This window comes from Podarcis tiliguerta (genome assembly GCF_965153285.1).
Source record: "Podarcis tiliguerta genome assembly, chromosome: 16".
NCBI lineage: Eukaryota > Metazoa > Chordata > Lepidosauria > Squamata > Lacertidae > Podarcis > Podarcis tiliguerta.
This window is the reverse complement of record NC_139549.1, coordinates 1,198,768-1,214,733: the sequence shown is the minus strand read 5'-3', so window position 1 is coordinate 1,214,733 and position 15,966 is coordinate 1,198,768. Positions and strand designations below refer to the sequence as shown.

Here is a 15,966-nt window from a genome sequence, read left to right as displayed (position 1 = left end):
GCGGAGTCTGTAACCCGAAGTGTTTGTAACTCAAGGTACCACTGTAATAAAGTGGGTCTCCCATGTCCTAGTCCAACACTCTAACCATTACATCTCACTGGCTCTTTGTTGATAAAATGGGTAACGTACTTGATTTAAAGGTTATGCAAAGGGTTTTGTTTGTTTGTTTTACCTCTTTGAAAAATCGGCTGTAAAGCATTTATTCTTTTATTATAGATTTTCACCTTAAGTAGTTTTCTGGGTAACCTTTTTATCTCTTTTTTGCTGACTCTCCATAAACTCTTATTGCTCTCCCTACTAAGGAAGACCAGCTGAGACTTTGGCTATGATGTGATAAACATGCTCCCCCTCCCCCCCCCCAAATAAAAATCACTGAGAAGTCTCCTGTAATTATCAAAGTAATCACAATCATTTATTTGAGTCTCTGGGAATTCCAGTAGCTGCATGAAAACTACGAATCAAGACTTGCAGATACTATTAATATCTCCTGTGATGTTCAAAGCTTGGCCTTATACCAAGGGCTCTGTCAGACTGATCGCTCATTCTTTTCCCTGCAAAAATCTTGCTTTCGTAACCATCCCAGTGAGACTTTGCAAAGAGATGAATTGTCATCTAAAAAATTCCCTGCAACATGGTAATATTTGCAATCTTGGTATTTGTGCTGCTGCCTCAGACTGTGTGCAAGTTTCCTCTTGCTCCTACCATGCTCTGTGCAGGATGGTACTTTCCATGATGTTGGCATCAGTGCTGCTTCCTCCAGATGAGTGCAAGGCTGCTGTTGCTCCGTGTTCCATCAGTGACCCTCTTCCTATTCTTCACAAATATTTCAAGTCTGGAGATGTTGTTATTGGTGGCATTATGTCTCAAATCCATATAACTTCAAGCATAGCCTTCAATGAACCTCCTACACCTGAACTCTTCGATGACATTATGTAAGGAAGTGTGTGTGTTTGTGTGTGTGTTTTAAAAACTGTATTGTATATCTGGAATGAATATATTTCTGCATTTGACACATGATGAAGCTGATGCTCATTACACTAGTGGTCAAAATTATGGAAAACTTTAGGGAAAGCTGTATTTCTAAGTTTTGACAGCTCATAAGAAAAGTATAAAATTAGAATGAACTTCTACAGTATATCATTAGAAAGGTAATCTAATGCAGAATATAATGCCACAAACTGTGTTGAACAGCCCTGACCTGAATCCAACAGAATATCTGTGGAGCTGATTGAATAAACTTTTTAGTCAGAAGCAGCCAAGGAATAAAGCACAAATTTTAGAAAAACTCATACAATCTTGGTTTCACATTAAAACACCTGGTGAATTAAAATCTTTGCTTTACTCCATGGGATGTCATTGCAGAGCTGCAATTGCAGCAAAATGTTTCTACACTAACATAAATGGTGAAAAGTTATGAAATACCCTTTATCATGGTTTTGTGTGCATAACTTCTTTTATTTGGCTATTTGCTTCCTTTGGTGATCACTCGTAGCTGAGAAAGATTGTCTTCCATGAAGACAGTCTTAACAGTGAATCCGTATGTGACTGTGGAGTTCAATTCTGTATTCTCATGGACTTCCACAGTGAGGACATAGATTTCCGGATGGTGATCACGGTGAGGGTTTGCTAAACATGCCTTCCTCTTAGCGTGTTTCTCAATTTCGTCTCGAGTTCGAGTGTCTTCAAAGTCCATGGCACCTTTCTTAATGGCTGTTCTCCAATTGGAGCACCAGCATTACGCTTTCCATTCTTGAGTTGGGAATAGAGTCGTTGCTTCGGAAGACAATAGTCAGGCATCCAAACAACATGACCAGTCCAATGAAGTTGATGTTGAAGAATCATTGCTTCAACACTGGTGATCTTTGCTTCTTCCTGTACATTGGCATTAGTTTGTGTGTCTTCCCAAGTGATGTGTAAAAATTTCGAGAGACACCCTTGAGGGAATCTTTCAAGGAGTTGGAGATGGCGTTTATAAGTGGTCCATGTTTCACAAGCATACAGTAAGGTTGGTAGTACGATAGCTTTGTTAATAAGCATTTTGCTTTCCCTGCAAATGTTCCAGTCCTCAAACACAATGCAGGAGAAAGCGCACTTGCAAAGTCACAAGCGATGCTGGATTTTGGCATCAATGTCGGCCCTTGAGGAAAGATAACTGCCCAGGTAGGAGAAGTTATCAACACTTTCCAACGTTACACCATTGAGTTGGATTTGTGGCACTGCATAAGGGTTGTTTTGTGCTTTTTGGTGCAGCACTTTGTTTTTTGGGATCTTGAGCGATAGGCCAAGCTTTTCATAAACTTCTACAAAGACACATACTTTCCAAAATGTTTTCACAATATTGGCCACTAGTGTATGATGAATACTACCACCCTCCCCCCCCCCATGTAATTCTGAGACCTGGGGGCAAATCTCATAACTCAAACTCACTTCTGCAGTGTGTGATAACCTTCTTCTTATATGGTAGGCTTATACCAGTGTTCAGTTTTTTAAAAAACTTTGCAAGGCAGCATAGAAAGTAACATCCCCATTCACTTTGTTAAGGCTTTCCGTTCATTTACCATGGTGAACTAAGGATTTCTTATTTCATATTTGACTTCAAGGAAAGCCAAGTGGTAATTCATTAAGATTAGAGGTGAATTTATTATAGGTTTTTGGTAACCAGACTTTGTCCTCCTCTTCTGTAGAGGAAAACTAGGAGCAATCAGGGCCAGGTCGCCTGTGACGTGGCAGGAGTTAGGTGTTCAGCAAAGCGAAACATCCAGGGTTGTGTTTCTATATATCCCTACACGTTCTATGTTTGTGAATGTGAATTGTTATGCACTATGTTGCTCTCCATACAGACCAATGACACAACTCTACCAGCATATCCTGGCTTTGGCATTTGCTGTAAAAGAGATAAATGAAAATCCCCAAATATTGCCCAATATGTCTCTGGGTTTCCACATCTATAACAGCCATTTCATTGCAAGCTGGACCTACCAAGCCTCCATGGAACTTCTCTCTAGCCAAGAAAGACTCCTCCCCAACTACAAGTGTGATGTTCAGGAGACTCCAAAGGCTGTCATTGGGGGGCCAAAACCTGATTTATGTCTCCACATGTCAACCATCCTGTCTACGTACAAGATGCCAAGAGTAAGAGGTCTGCATGGAACATGCGTCATCAATGAAAGCCATTTATATTTGTCTCTGACTAGTCTCATTGGGTTGCATGCTGGTAACTGAATGGCAAATAATGGGTATAGGTTGGTATTTTTCAACCAAAAATGCAGGTTGTGAAAAATATGTCTGCTTCAGTTTCACACCTCCTGAAAAACTCAAGTGGAAGAATTCCTCATTGGACACTTTACTCCTGTGCAGGACTGTAACAAAACGTCTGCTGCCTGTGGTAGCACAACTGTGTGTTTGCTATGCCTGCTGAAATATTACTTATATATTTCCCAAGATAACTTTAACATTCCAAATCAACAGAAATAAGTGATATTGGAATCCTTTTGAAGCAGACCCCCCTCTGTTAAACTCTATAACCACCATGGGTTATCTAGCGTGTGTGAGGTAATGGTCAACTTCAGGCAGAAGTTGAACAAATAAGGAAGATTTATTTCACAGAATAAAGTTGGTAAGACAAAAGATATATCAGGAGATAAAGTTCTTTCAGGAAACAGTTAACTTATTAATATTCAATTTAGTGGATGTTACGGGCTTCAAAACAAGGTAGTAAACATACAGCTTTTTTAAAATGGCAGTTCCTTATTTTCAGCTTGATGTTACAGTTGTTTAAACAATCAGCTCATTTCCATTTTTCATTACTTCAGTTTCTTAAACCTCATTGCATAGGTGGTACAGTTTCAGTTTCAGTTCTTATACAAGATAGTATTTCTGTCTGTTTCCCCACCTTCTATCAATCCCACTCCTGAGCTTCTCCACATAGCACAACAGCCCCAGGGGATCACCCAGCCCTCTTAATGGGTTTGGGTGTCTTCTCTTTCTAGGAGATCTCTCCCCTCCTAACTGGAAGGAGACCCATGCAGATGGGATCCTGCAGAGGTGCCATCTTCTTAAGAGGAATGAGGGGGCCCATGTGCAATGCAGCATGACGTCATGACTTAATGCACATGATGTCACACAACATCCTGATGTCATGCGTGTGATGCCATGAGGAGCCAAATACCCCTTGAATATTGGTGTGAATGAAACTGCCTCAGCCCCTAGGAGTGGTGTGAATGTTGGAAATCACAACATTATGATAATGAGAAGGATGCCCAATATTGCAGAAACAGATGATGCACCAATACAAACCAAGGCAAAAGTTTGGAATAGAACAGTCCAGGTGGATTTCATATCATAACCTATGCAAAGGTGGTGGGAAATAGCTTTCCTCCGTGGTTCTCTATCCTTTGCAGTTAACTCAAGGAATCATTATTAGGATTTTTTTCTGATGAGAAAGCTTTATCAGGGTTTTCTGTGAACAAGCATTTATTTACCTGTTCTTTCCTGTATCCTCTTTTAGATACGGCAAATTCTGCCATAAACATAACTGCAAAATTGTTCTATTTGATGGAAAGACATTTCTGTTCCCCAAACGGTAGATTCTAAAGTATCAGAAATAAACAAAAAGCTGAATTAATATGTTGAAATTTGCTTTTGAGTCTAACTGATGTTTTGATATCATCATTTGTTATCACCTTTCCTCCCTTGATTTTAACAATGACCCTCTTCAGCTCATCTACGGCTCTTCTCCTGTGACGAATGATGACATTCAAGCCCTTTTCACCCACTGGATATTCCCAGATGGGACTCAGCAATACGACGGGATCCTCCAGTTACTGCTGCATTTCCGTTGGGTGTGGATCGGTGTGCTTTTTGTCCATGGTGACCCTGGAGAGAGATTTGTACAAAATGTTCTCCCTATGTTTGCCCAGAATGGTATCTGCTTTGATTTTATAGAAAGTTTCCCTAAGGCTACCACTTCTGGTGAGTTTGATGAAATGGTGGAAGAAGGTTCAAAAGCAATGAACATTTTTGTGGGAAGCACTGCCAATGCCGTGGTTGTACATGGTGAAATTCATACAATTATGATAATGAGAACGATACCCAGACTTGCAGAAACGAATGATGTGTCAATGCAAGGAAATACAAAAGTCTGGATTATGACAGCCCAGATGGACTTCACCTCATTTCCCTTTCAAAGAGGTTGGGACATCACACTCCTCCATGGGGCTCTATCCTTTGCAGTTCACTCTAAGGATCTTCCAGGGTTCCAGAAATTTATTCAGATGAGAAAGCCTACCTTGGAAAAAGAAGATGGCTTTCTCAGGGTTTTCTGGGAAGAGGCATTTAATTGTGGTTTCCCTGACCCGGGTTCAGAGACGAAAGATGACAAATTCTGCACTGGGGAGGAGAATATTGAGAGCCTGCCTGGGTCTGTTTTTGAAACGAGCATGACAGCCCACAGCTACAGCATCTACAATGCAATCTATATTTTGGCACATGCTTTGCACACCATGCAGTCCACCAAATTAAATTGTAGAGCAGTGGCAGGTGGAGCAAGATGGAAACTTACAGATCAACAGCCGTGGCAGGTAATGTTGTCTTCCAGTTAATACAGATGTCTGTAATCAACTCTGGAGCTGAGCTAAAATGGGGACTTCTCCTGAATACCTCTGTCAGTAGGGGAAACCCATTCCACTTTTCTCTCTGGGAGGAAGTAACTATCCACTAATGGTTAGGAAAACATAGTGGATGAAATGCTGCCATCACTTTAAAGTGGGTTCACTTGTCCTTTGAATAGCAAAATATGGCTATAGATTGCTAGATACAAGATATCATGTCTGGAAAGTGATGAGCAGCTTATCTACATAGCTTCTCCACCTATCTAAAGGAACATCCTGTCTAATATTTGTGGTATAAGTTCTATGAAATGTAGGCCACTTCTTCTTCTTCTTCTTCTTCTTCTTCTTCTTCTTCTTCTCTTTATTCAACTTAGTAAAACCCAACACCAAATCGAAATTCACCATATATGAACCACAACAAGAAAGTTTTAATACTTGTTATGATAACATAGTCTTCAAAATCTTCCACCAGACTGATCGACTTCCCGTCTACTCCAAATGCCTTTATTTCTTCATTTACTTAGTGCACTAGCTATCTCAGTTTTCGATATTAGCTTGGCATTGATATTATACTTCTTTACGCTAAATCATTTCAGTACAGAAGTTATTTGAGGGCTGCCACAGACATTGTATTGTTACAGCATTCTTTAATATATCTTTTAAATAAACACCATTTGTTTATAAATATTAGGTCTGTGTTGTCTCTTATTTTTTCTGTTAGCTTAGTCAGCTCTGCATATTCCACTATGGTATGTTTTTGCCTTTCCAATTTGAAGCTATAGGGATTCTTGCGGCCACAGTTGCCTATAAAAATAATTCCCTTATGGTCTTTGGTATATCAGGACCTACTATTACAAGGAGGAAAGCCTCTGGTTTTATTTTATAGAAGAAGAAGAAGAAGAAGAAGAAGAAGAAGAAGAAGAAGAAGAAGAAGAAGAAGAAGAGGAGTTTGGATTTGATATCCCACCTTTCACTCCCTTTAAGGAGTCTCAAAGCGGCTAACATCCTCCTTTCCCTTCCTCCCCCACAACAAACACTCTGTGAGGTGAGTGGGGCTGAGAGGCTTCAGAGAAGTGTGACTGGCCCAAGGTCACCCAGCAGCTGCATGTGGAGGAGCGGAGACACGAACCCGGTTCACCAGATTACGAGTCCACTGCTCTTAACCACTACACCACACTGGCTCTCTTGAATGAAACCCTGAACATTTTCTTAAGTTCCATATAGATCTCATCTCAAAACACTCTAATTTTTTTTTACATGTCCAGCACATGTGCAACATCAAACCCACTGCTTCTCCACACCTCCAACATTGATTTGATATGTTTTTGTACATTTTCGATAGTTTTAATGGAGTCATGTAACAAAGATACTGCATTTTCAAAGTTTTCTCTCAATAGGTAGCAAGCAGTGAATTTCATGTTAATTTTCCCAGTCCTTCATTAAGATGTTGTACCCAAAGTCCTGGGCCCATTTTATCATAATGGATTTAACCTCCTCCTCTTTGACTTCCCACGTACATTTTAGACAAAGTTTTCCCTTTTGAATTAATCAGGTCTTCCTCTAATCTAGATGGTTCTGTCGCAAATCCCTTCCTTTTCTCGGCTTAAAATGTTTCAAATAATTGATGCTATTGGAACAAGTCTGTCAAGTGGTCTCTTGTTTCTTCAAATTTTTTGAGTTTTAGTTGGTTCTCTTCTTTCTGTGGCAAGGTCCCAGACCCACCGGGGAAGTGGAATAAAGACACATGAAACAGTATTTTAGGTTAATGGGTGAAAACGGCCACAACTTTATTGGTTGCGGAATGTGAGTGGCATTGGCTTAGGCATGGGAAACCACACAACTATATCTAACTCCTGCACGTCTGCAGGAGTCTTGGAAGAGATAACCACCAGTAGGGGGAGCCCTGCTGATGCACATCAACGAGGAACTCCCCCAGGGTCATCGCTAGGGTTCGTGCCATGGCCCTAGCCCCCTGTCTGGGGCTTTGGACAGAGACCACGCCATGCTGTCGTGCCATGCCCCCAGATTCCTTTAAAGGAATACCCTTGAATTAGGAGGGGTAGGTGATGGCTACTACTTCCCCTCACCTTCAACCTAATACTCCAATGCCTAACTGCCAAACCTTACAAAGTTGTGACAATTTGCTATGAGGTAAGGAAAAAACCAAATGGCCAGTGCCAATTTGTCAAGTGCGGGAAAATTCCGACCAGGCCCTTTGGACAACCAAGGCGATCAACCAAGATCCGCAGCAAGGTCAAGAAATGAAGAGCCTAAGCTAAGGGAGGGAGAAAAAAGGACGAGTCCTAGGCCATAGGCAGTTTAAATAGCCCGTGCCACACCCCCAGACCATCAGGATTGGATGACCTAAGGATGACGTGGACGAGGACCACCCAATGGCGCAAGGGCTATCCCGCCCTGTGCACGTGGGAAGGGCTGGCTCCCAGCCCACAACGTCATCTCCCCGGGAAAGGGAAATGGCTTTTTTAAATAGTACCTTATATGTGGGCCAAATCTCTTTCATATTTTTCTTTTTCACAGTATTTGCCTCTAGGGGGGATATCCACCAGGTGTTTTAGGTTCCAAGAGATCTCTGTATCTTGTCCAAACCGAATACAGAGATTTTATTATGATATGGTTTAGGAAGTTCTTGTGAATCTTTACTTTATCATATGATAAATAAGCGTGCCAACCATACCGATTGCCTTAGCCCTTCAAATCTAATAGGTCAGAATCCTCTAATGTATACTGCTCTCTAATCCAAGTTAGGCAGGCTGCCTCGTAGTATAATTTAAGATCCAGCAGAGAGAAGCCCCCCTTTCCTTGATATCAATTAGGAGTTTATGATTGATCCTTAGTCTCTTTCCCTGCCAGATGTATTTTGAAATGTCTCTGCCATTTTTGAAGGCAGCCATTACAGGAATTGTTTGAAACAAAGGGAGTATTGTTGGTAGCACATTCATTTTTATGGTGGATATCATTCCCCAAAAACACATTTTCACTCTACTACATATATCTAGGTTTCTCTTGATTTCAGTCCACGATTTTATATAAATCTCTTGAAATATATAGATAATTTTTGAGGTTATCCATATTTCCAAGAACTTTACTTTTTGACAGATCTTTAGATTCAAGATTTTTTCCAAATCTTCTCTTTGTTGTATTGCTAAGTTTTTAACCAGGAATTTTGTTTTTGAGCTATTAAGTTTAAATCCCACTCCCTTTTCAAAGTCTTGGATTATTTCTAAAGTCCTTGATAAACTCTCTTTTGGGTTTTCGGTCACTACAGTAAGTCTTGGCCTGAAATTTAGGCCAAGACTTACTGTAATTCTTAAAAGAACAACATCTTACCTCCACAATGATCATTGCTACAATTGAAATTATCCTTCACAAAACACTTAATGAATATTGTGTTCTACAATGACACTCTTTTGTATATCCTCATGAACAGGTCTTTTTTCAGCGAGAACTCACTGGAACTCAGTTCTCTCCCCTCTCAGGGGGGCGGCTATTGCCATTCCAAGGGAACGAGGGAGGTGTTTGTGGTGAGATCCAGCATCTCTTTTTCTAGAAAACAGCACTGCTCATTAATTCCTTTTTCCTTTTTAGCTCCATCCATTTTTGAAGAAGAGACTCATTAAAAACAGAGAAAGAAAGACACTAGCATGCATCTTTTAAAGAGACGGTGAACTATACCTCTTAAATGCTGAAGATAAGCACTCTATTTGTACAAATATTTCTAATATTTAATTATATTTGGCATCTTCATCATTTGCTTTTTTTCCTCTTCAATCTTAGCTCCACCACTTTCTGGGAAGTGTTTCATTTAATAATAGTGTTGGGGAAGAAGTTTCCTTTGACCAAAATGGGAAATTAGTAGCTGGATTGGATGTAATAAATTGGGTCACATTCCCAAATCAGTCCTTTCTGAGAGTCAAAGTTGGAACAATGGACCCACAAGCTCCCCCAGAAAAGAGGTTAACCATTCATGAGGATGGTATCATGTGGCCCAACTGGTTCAACCAGGTACGAATTTATTCAGGATTTTCATTAGTTTTTTGCTCAGTGTCCCAAAACTGCCTCATTGCGACACATTGAATCGTCAATTATCAGAATCAGACTTAATCTGTGAAGGAAATATCAGGCTGTAGCAGTGGTAAAAGGAAAGCTATCTTGTTTCTATGTCTATTTGCAGAAGTGTCTCACTTAGAAAGTGTCACTAGTCACTGAAATTTGAGGAAGCCCAGTATGTCTTTTAATTAGTATATACATATTATTGTTCCTTCCTTCATTCTCAAGATTGTGAACAGGCCCCCAACCCATTCTGGGGCTGGGCCAGGGAATACCTGGGGCAAAATCAACCTCTTTCAGACAATATGGTGAAAAGCAGAAAGATTTAATGTTTCTAGGTACCCACTGGTGAAGAAGACAGCAGGATTGGACCCTCTACACATTAGCAGGATCAATCCTGTTCAGTTTGACTGCACTCATGTGTCCCCCTGCTTGGAGCAAACACACATATCCAAAGTGCAGTGTGGGGCTATTTGAAAGCTCTGTTGCAAAGAGCTCTGTGCTGCTCTTTGCAGATGCTGGCTGCCTTTCCTTCAGAATCAGCCCGATTCAGTTTCGGATTTGACCAATTCTGTTTGGTCCTAATTTGTACCATGCAATTACTCCAGGCACAGTCAATCCATTATTTCAACCTTATCATTGGTTTGCAGGCATTATGGTAAACATACGAAACATATTCCTTTACATTGGCTGCTGAGCTAAATGATTAACAGTGAATGTTCACAGAAACCACGGGTACAAAGTATTATTTTTAGCAGCTGGCTCTGCAAAAGTAGATTTTAATATACATACAGGTCATGAAGAAGGTATCTCTGCAAGCAAACAGCACTGCAAGAATCCATCAAAAGCCAACAATTACAGCTGCAATCAAGGTTATTCAACCCCCATTGCAATTCAGGCTTATTATCAAAATTTACACACTTTCAGCTGTTTGCAAAAGAAATTGAAATAGCTCAACTGAATGGATGTTTCCAGTGGTTTTTCTAAATTCAGCTAAAAATGCAACTTTATACTGTCCTCTCCAGTCTCACTATTATTTACCACCTGAATAGAATCCATTACAACAGCGCAAATACAAGAGGTATTGGCTCAAGCACACCTGATGCAACTAAGGGCTTCAGGTGTGCTTGAGCTGGAACACATGAAATACTTGAACTCGCAAGGAGTTTCTTGAGTGTCAAATGTTGCTGTTTGTGAGCCATACAGCAAGTCAGGAGAATGGTCCAAGAAGATAAGACAAGATATAATTGCCCTTCACAAAAAAGATACAAGTATAGAAAAAGAAAGCAAAGGCCCTGAATGTTCCCAGAGAAACCATTGGAAGCATAGCTTGAAAGTTCCAAGTTAAAGGAACAGTGGTTAGACACTGGACAGGGCAGAATTTCAATAATTTCTATTGCAACTGTGAGTCAAAAGCACTTGAGCAATTTCTATATTCATGAGATACTGACCCAATAAGCTTTCACCAGAACATTTTCTAATTTGATAAGATATTGCCATGCTAATCTTTGAAGAAGTTCAAATACTTACAAATATGGTTTTCATAAAGGCAAAGGCACTGGAGTAATGGTAGAAGTTTCCATACTACCATTAGTGCTGGATTTAAGATCATCTTCAGATCAAACAAAAAACCTATAGGAAGCTATTGCTTAACTGTCATTTTTACTATTTGAAGATAAGTCCCAAACGATTTCCTTCTTTCATTTATGAACAGGCACAACCCACTTCTCTGTGTAATGAGAATTGTCATGTAGGTTATAAAAAGAACAAGAAGGAAGGAAAGCCATTCTGCTGCTATGATTGCCTTCCATGTCCAAAAGGGAAGATCTCAAACAAGGAGGGTAAGGAATCCATCACACACTTTAATTTTACCTGTGCACCAGAAGCTCCTTTCTCTAGTGGGAAAGCAGTATGGAAGTAGCAAGAATATATTCTGGCATCTCTTAGATGCATTATGACAATTTGAGGACAGAAGACCTTTTAAAAAAAAAAGATTTGTTTCTTCCTTTTTCATTTTCAGACATGAATGACTGTTTAGAATGCCCTGGAGATCAATATGCAAACAATGAACAGGATGGCTGCCTCCCCAAAGACAAAACATTCTTGTCTTATGGAGAACCGTTGGGGATCAGTTTGGCCACGTTGGCCCTCTTCTTTTCCTGCATCACAGCTTTGGTGCTTCAGATATTCACAAAGCACAGAGATACTCCCATAGTTAAAGCCAACAACCGCAACCTAACTTATATTCTCCTCCTTTTCCTCCTGCTCTCCTTCCTTTGTGCTCTGCTCTTCATTGGCCAGCCTGAAGAAGTCACCTGCCTCCTTCGACAAACTGCTTTTGGCATGATCTTCTCAGTTGCCATTTCTTGCATATTGGCCAAAACCACCATTGTGGTTCTGGCTTTCATGGCCACCAAGCCAGGGTCCAGCATGAAGAAGTGGCTGGGGAAGCCATTGGGCACCCCAATTGTTCTTTCCTGCTCCCTTATTCAAGCCACAATCTGTAGCACATGGCTGGCCACTTCTCCTCCTTTCCCAGACGTTGACATGCACTCAATGACTGAAGAAATAATACTAGAATGTAATGAAGGCTCCACTGTCATGTTTTATTGTGTCCTGGGATTCATGGGTTGGCTGGCCATTGTGAGCTTCACAGTGGCTTTCCTAGCCAGAAAGTTGCCTGACAGTTTCAATGAAGCCAAATTCATCACCTTCAGCATGTTGGTCTTTTGCAGTGTGTGGCTCTCCTTTGTTCCATCCTACTTGAGCACCAAGGGCAAATACATGGTGGCTGTGGAGATCTTCTCCATCTTGGCCTCCAGTTTTGGGTTACTGGGTTGCATCTTTACCCCCAAATGCTATATTATTTTACTGAGGCCTGAGCTGAACAGCAGGGAGCAGCTAATAAGAAGACAGTTTTAAATAATCCAGAAGTCTGAATCATGCTCGCAATTCTAGGTGTCTGGTATTGCTATTTTAATTATATGTATGTAATTAGAAATCTGGGATACTCATGTCCCTAGAAATTAAAGAATCAACAAGTAAACAATAAAAAGATCCAGAGCAACCCCAAGGAGCTCCTTTGCGAGAAATTGTGAGGATACAATCAGGGAAGTGGTGAATTGCTTAATTATTTCCATCACTGCCACTGACAAAGTTCCGTACTGATTCTGTGGCAATGCTTTTGAGCACAAGTGCCCTGGGACATTATCCTGTCTGCAACAAAATGGTATCGGTCAGTTAACCAGCTATCTAACAGTTCCCTTACTTAACCCACATTTTACCAGCTTCCTCACATGAATATCGGGGGGGGGGAGAGAGACTTTGTCCAAAGCCTTACTGAAATCAAGATACACTATGTCCACAGCATTCCCCTGATCCACCAAGCGTGTAACTCCATCAAAAAAGGAAATGTGATTCATCTGACATATTTTTGAGAAATCCACGCTGGTTCTTAGAAGAGTTTGGATCTGATATCCCGCTTCATCACCACCCAAAGGAGTCTCAAAGCGGCTAACATTCTCCTTTCCCTTCCTCCCCCACAACAAACACTCTGTGAGGTCTTAGTAATCATAGCATCCTTTTGTAAGTGCTCACAGACTGTCTGTTGAATTATCTGTTCTAGGATCTCTCCTGGTATCGATGTCAAGCTCACGAGCCAGTAGTTTTAAGAAAAACACTGGGGCCTAATTTAAATAGTGGAGTGTTTGGTATCAGGTGGGAGGGGCTTGTGTGTTCTGCTCCAGAATCAGCCCCTCCCTTCAGGGCTTTCCATTGAGTTTCAGATAAGAGGGACCAACTTCCTCTTCTTCTTCTTCTTCTTCTTCTTCTTCTTACCTCAGAGTTGCCTTATGTTGTTGTATTTAGTTTCCCTCATTATGTCATTTTGTTACAGTTTTCTTTATTATGACAGCTTAGTTTACATTTATGGGAGCGACTTACTTTTTCTCAAAGAGAAATAAACTCTGCTGAGGATATTGAATATTTACAGATAAATTGTAAAACATTAGCAGGATTATTTTTATAACCTGCAGTTTTATAAGACTATATATTTACAGTAGATAATTAAATGAAGTGAATTTGGATATGCAGAAGATATTTAAAAAATATGAAGGAACTGCAGAAATAGAGGGAAGTCCAATTTTGAAATGTTAAATTGATTGTAAAACTAATGAAATGTATAAATTTGAAAAATATAAATAAAAAGCCAAAAAAGGGGGGGGGGGGACTCTGCTGCGGAAAGATGTGGAATGTCCAAAACTTGGGTGAGTGAGGGGATATTCCTATTTTTCCAGGACTATTGATTTTGTTAATCTCCGCCCACCTCCACAACAGTAGTTATGAGACGGGGGGGGGGGGGGCTCACTAGGGGCAAAATGGCTGCAAGCCAATGATCTCATCCCCTTCCTCCCTCTTGCAACATCCTGTTGGATGACATTCCCCTGTGAGATCTCACAAGGAGACAGGGAGGTCCAAGTCCATCTCCCCCATGGCTCTCTTGCCCTACTTTGCCAAGTAAAGATGCCCCATGTGTGATGGGGCCCAGAGTGAGGTTTATGCCAAATGTGAATTACCTTTATGTGAACTTAACTCGTTCTTGGCAGAGGCAAGACACATTGTGCAAAATTCCACTGGCAACTAAGAGATAATAATAGCTGCAAAATCCAGGAAAATCACTTTCAGCAATCTTGTCGTGCTGGTTGCAACTTCAAAGGCATAAACACGTGATAATAATCACTATCATTGTCAAAATTGCTGCTTTCCCCTCTCTGATGCAACGGCACCCAGAGCCAGTGAGCAAGGGCAAGAATAAACATTTGAAAAGAGGTATAAAACTCTTGTGTTTGTTAGAATTCGATCTAGGAACAGGTAGGGCTCAGACATCTTTTGTTATTACCCTAAATTTTTATATGTTAGGTTTGGCTTCTACCAAGTTATTCCACCATGATTTCTAACCAGAAATCGTGATACCATGATCATATTTGTGCCTCGTACTTTCTCTTCCTTGCTGACTTCCACACCACATGTTTTTCCTGTGGAAAACTTAACCTTATTCAGTAGTGTGAAATAATAGAGATGCCCTGAAATGTATTGTCTGTTCATCTGGGCAAACAGATTGAGAATTCACATGGTTATAATTTTGGCATCTTTGCACACCAACAGAATGTTTTATCATTTCATTTAATTTTTAAAGGAAGAAAGCAACATACTCTCTATCAAAGGATAAAAGCAGACTATTTGGAAACACTGGTGAACAAGGAGCTATTATTAGGGTACCAGTGAACAGCTTCCCTAACCATCTGTACTGTATATTTATGTAGCAACAATATCACCCACCGTTCAATTGGGACTGGAGCAAAACTGATAGCAGTTGCATAGATTGTTACACTCAGAAACATGGCGCTCCATCTTTGGAGGGGCAGTTTTATGAACAGGATCATGCTGGTGGTAGCCTTCCTCCTTGTACTGCTGTGTCATACGGCATGCAGCACACATTTTATTAATTTCAGCATGTTTGAGGATCCCCTCCCTATTCCTCATGGTTTTTATCAGCCCGGAGACCTTCTCATTGGCGAGATTGTTTCTCAAGTCATCTTCCACTATAATACCCCCTCGTTCATGGAGCAACCTTCGCAAACAATGATTGACGATCCTTTGTAAGACACTCGTATTCTTCTTCTTCTTCTTTTCTTCTCCTCTCTCTCTCTCTCTCTCTCTCACACACACACACACACACATATGGTGCAGGTCATTAAGGAATGCTGTGCTTAATTTGAAGTGTAAGAAATGTGGGACTGCAATTGTTATACATCATTTTTGACACAACTTGTAAGATTCCTTCAGAAGCCAATTGAAAATGAATGGTCCCTCTGTTTTGTTTTTCTCCTCTAGGAAAAAACACTTGGTGGTTTATACCCCTACTCACTTTTACCACAGAACTCCTGGTGTTTTTAAGTTTCAATTTCTTAGTGCCATATTAAAAAGATAACACAATGTTTCTTTCCCCTCTTGTTTTCTGACGTCTAACTTGCATATCTTTATCTCCCAACCTGCAAAGAAACAAAGTTGGGTTTGTTGCTTTAACTAGAGGCACACTGGAAAATGCACTAGAAAAGGACCCTTAATAAACCCGACTCTCTGAAAGAGTATGTGTGAGATACTTATTTACCTCTAAAGAAAATATTGTCCCTAACTTTCAAATGTTCATGTCTTCTTCCTACTTTCAAATGTTTAAGCGCACTGGGAAAGTATTAGAAAACCTTATGCTTGTATAAAATGGATTGATAGT

The 15,966-nt window shown here is 40.4% G+C and overlaps 3 protein-coding genes across 4 annotated transcripts in view; 2 read left to right on the top strand and 1 right to left on the bottom strand.

Annotated features, from left to right (window-relative positions):
• Nucleotides 1–15,966, bottom strand: part of LOC310666072 (uncharacterized protein) — a 1,539,811-nt gene that overhangs the window by 794,705 nt on the left and 729,140 nt on the right. The window lies entirely within an intron of this gene.
• The window catches only part of LOC310667155 (vomeronasal type-2 receptor 26-like), a gene marked incomplete at both ends in the record, with an annotated part of 143,064 nt that overhangs the window by 121,875 nt on the left and 5,223 nt on the right, over nucleotides 1–15,966 (top strand). The gene's annotated exons all lie outside the window — the stretch shown is intronic.
• LOC310667116 (vomeronasal type-2 receptor 26-like) lies at nucleotides 718–12,599 on the top strand (the record flags this gene model as incomplete). The annotated part of the gene is made up of 6 exons (XM_083418847.1): nucleotides 718–932; nucleotides 2,841–3,132; nucleotides 4,719–5,579; nucleotides 9,405–9,632; nucleotides 11,296–11,518; nucleotides 11,698–12,599. 6 exons carry the CDS (start codon nucleotides 718–720, stop codon nucleotides 12,597–12,599), a joined length of 2,721 nt encoding a protein of 906 aa, XP_083274973.1.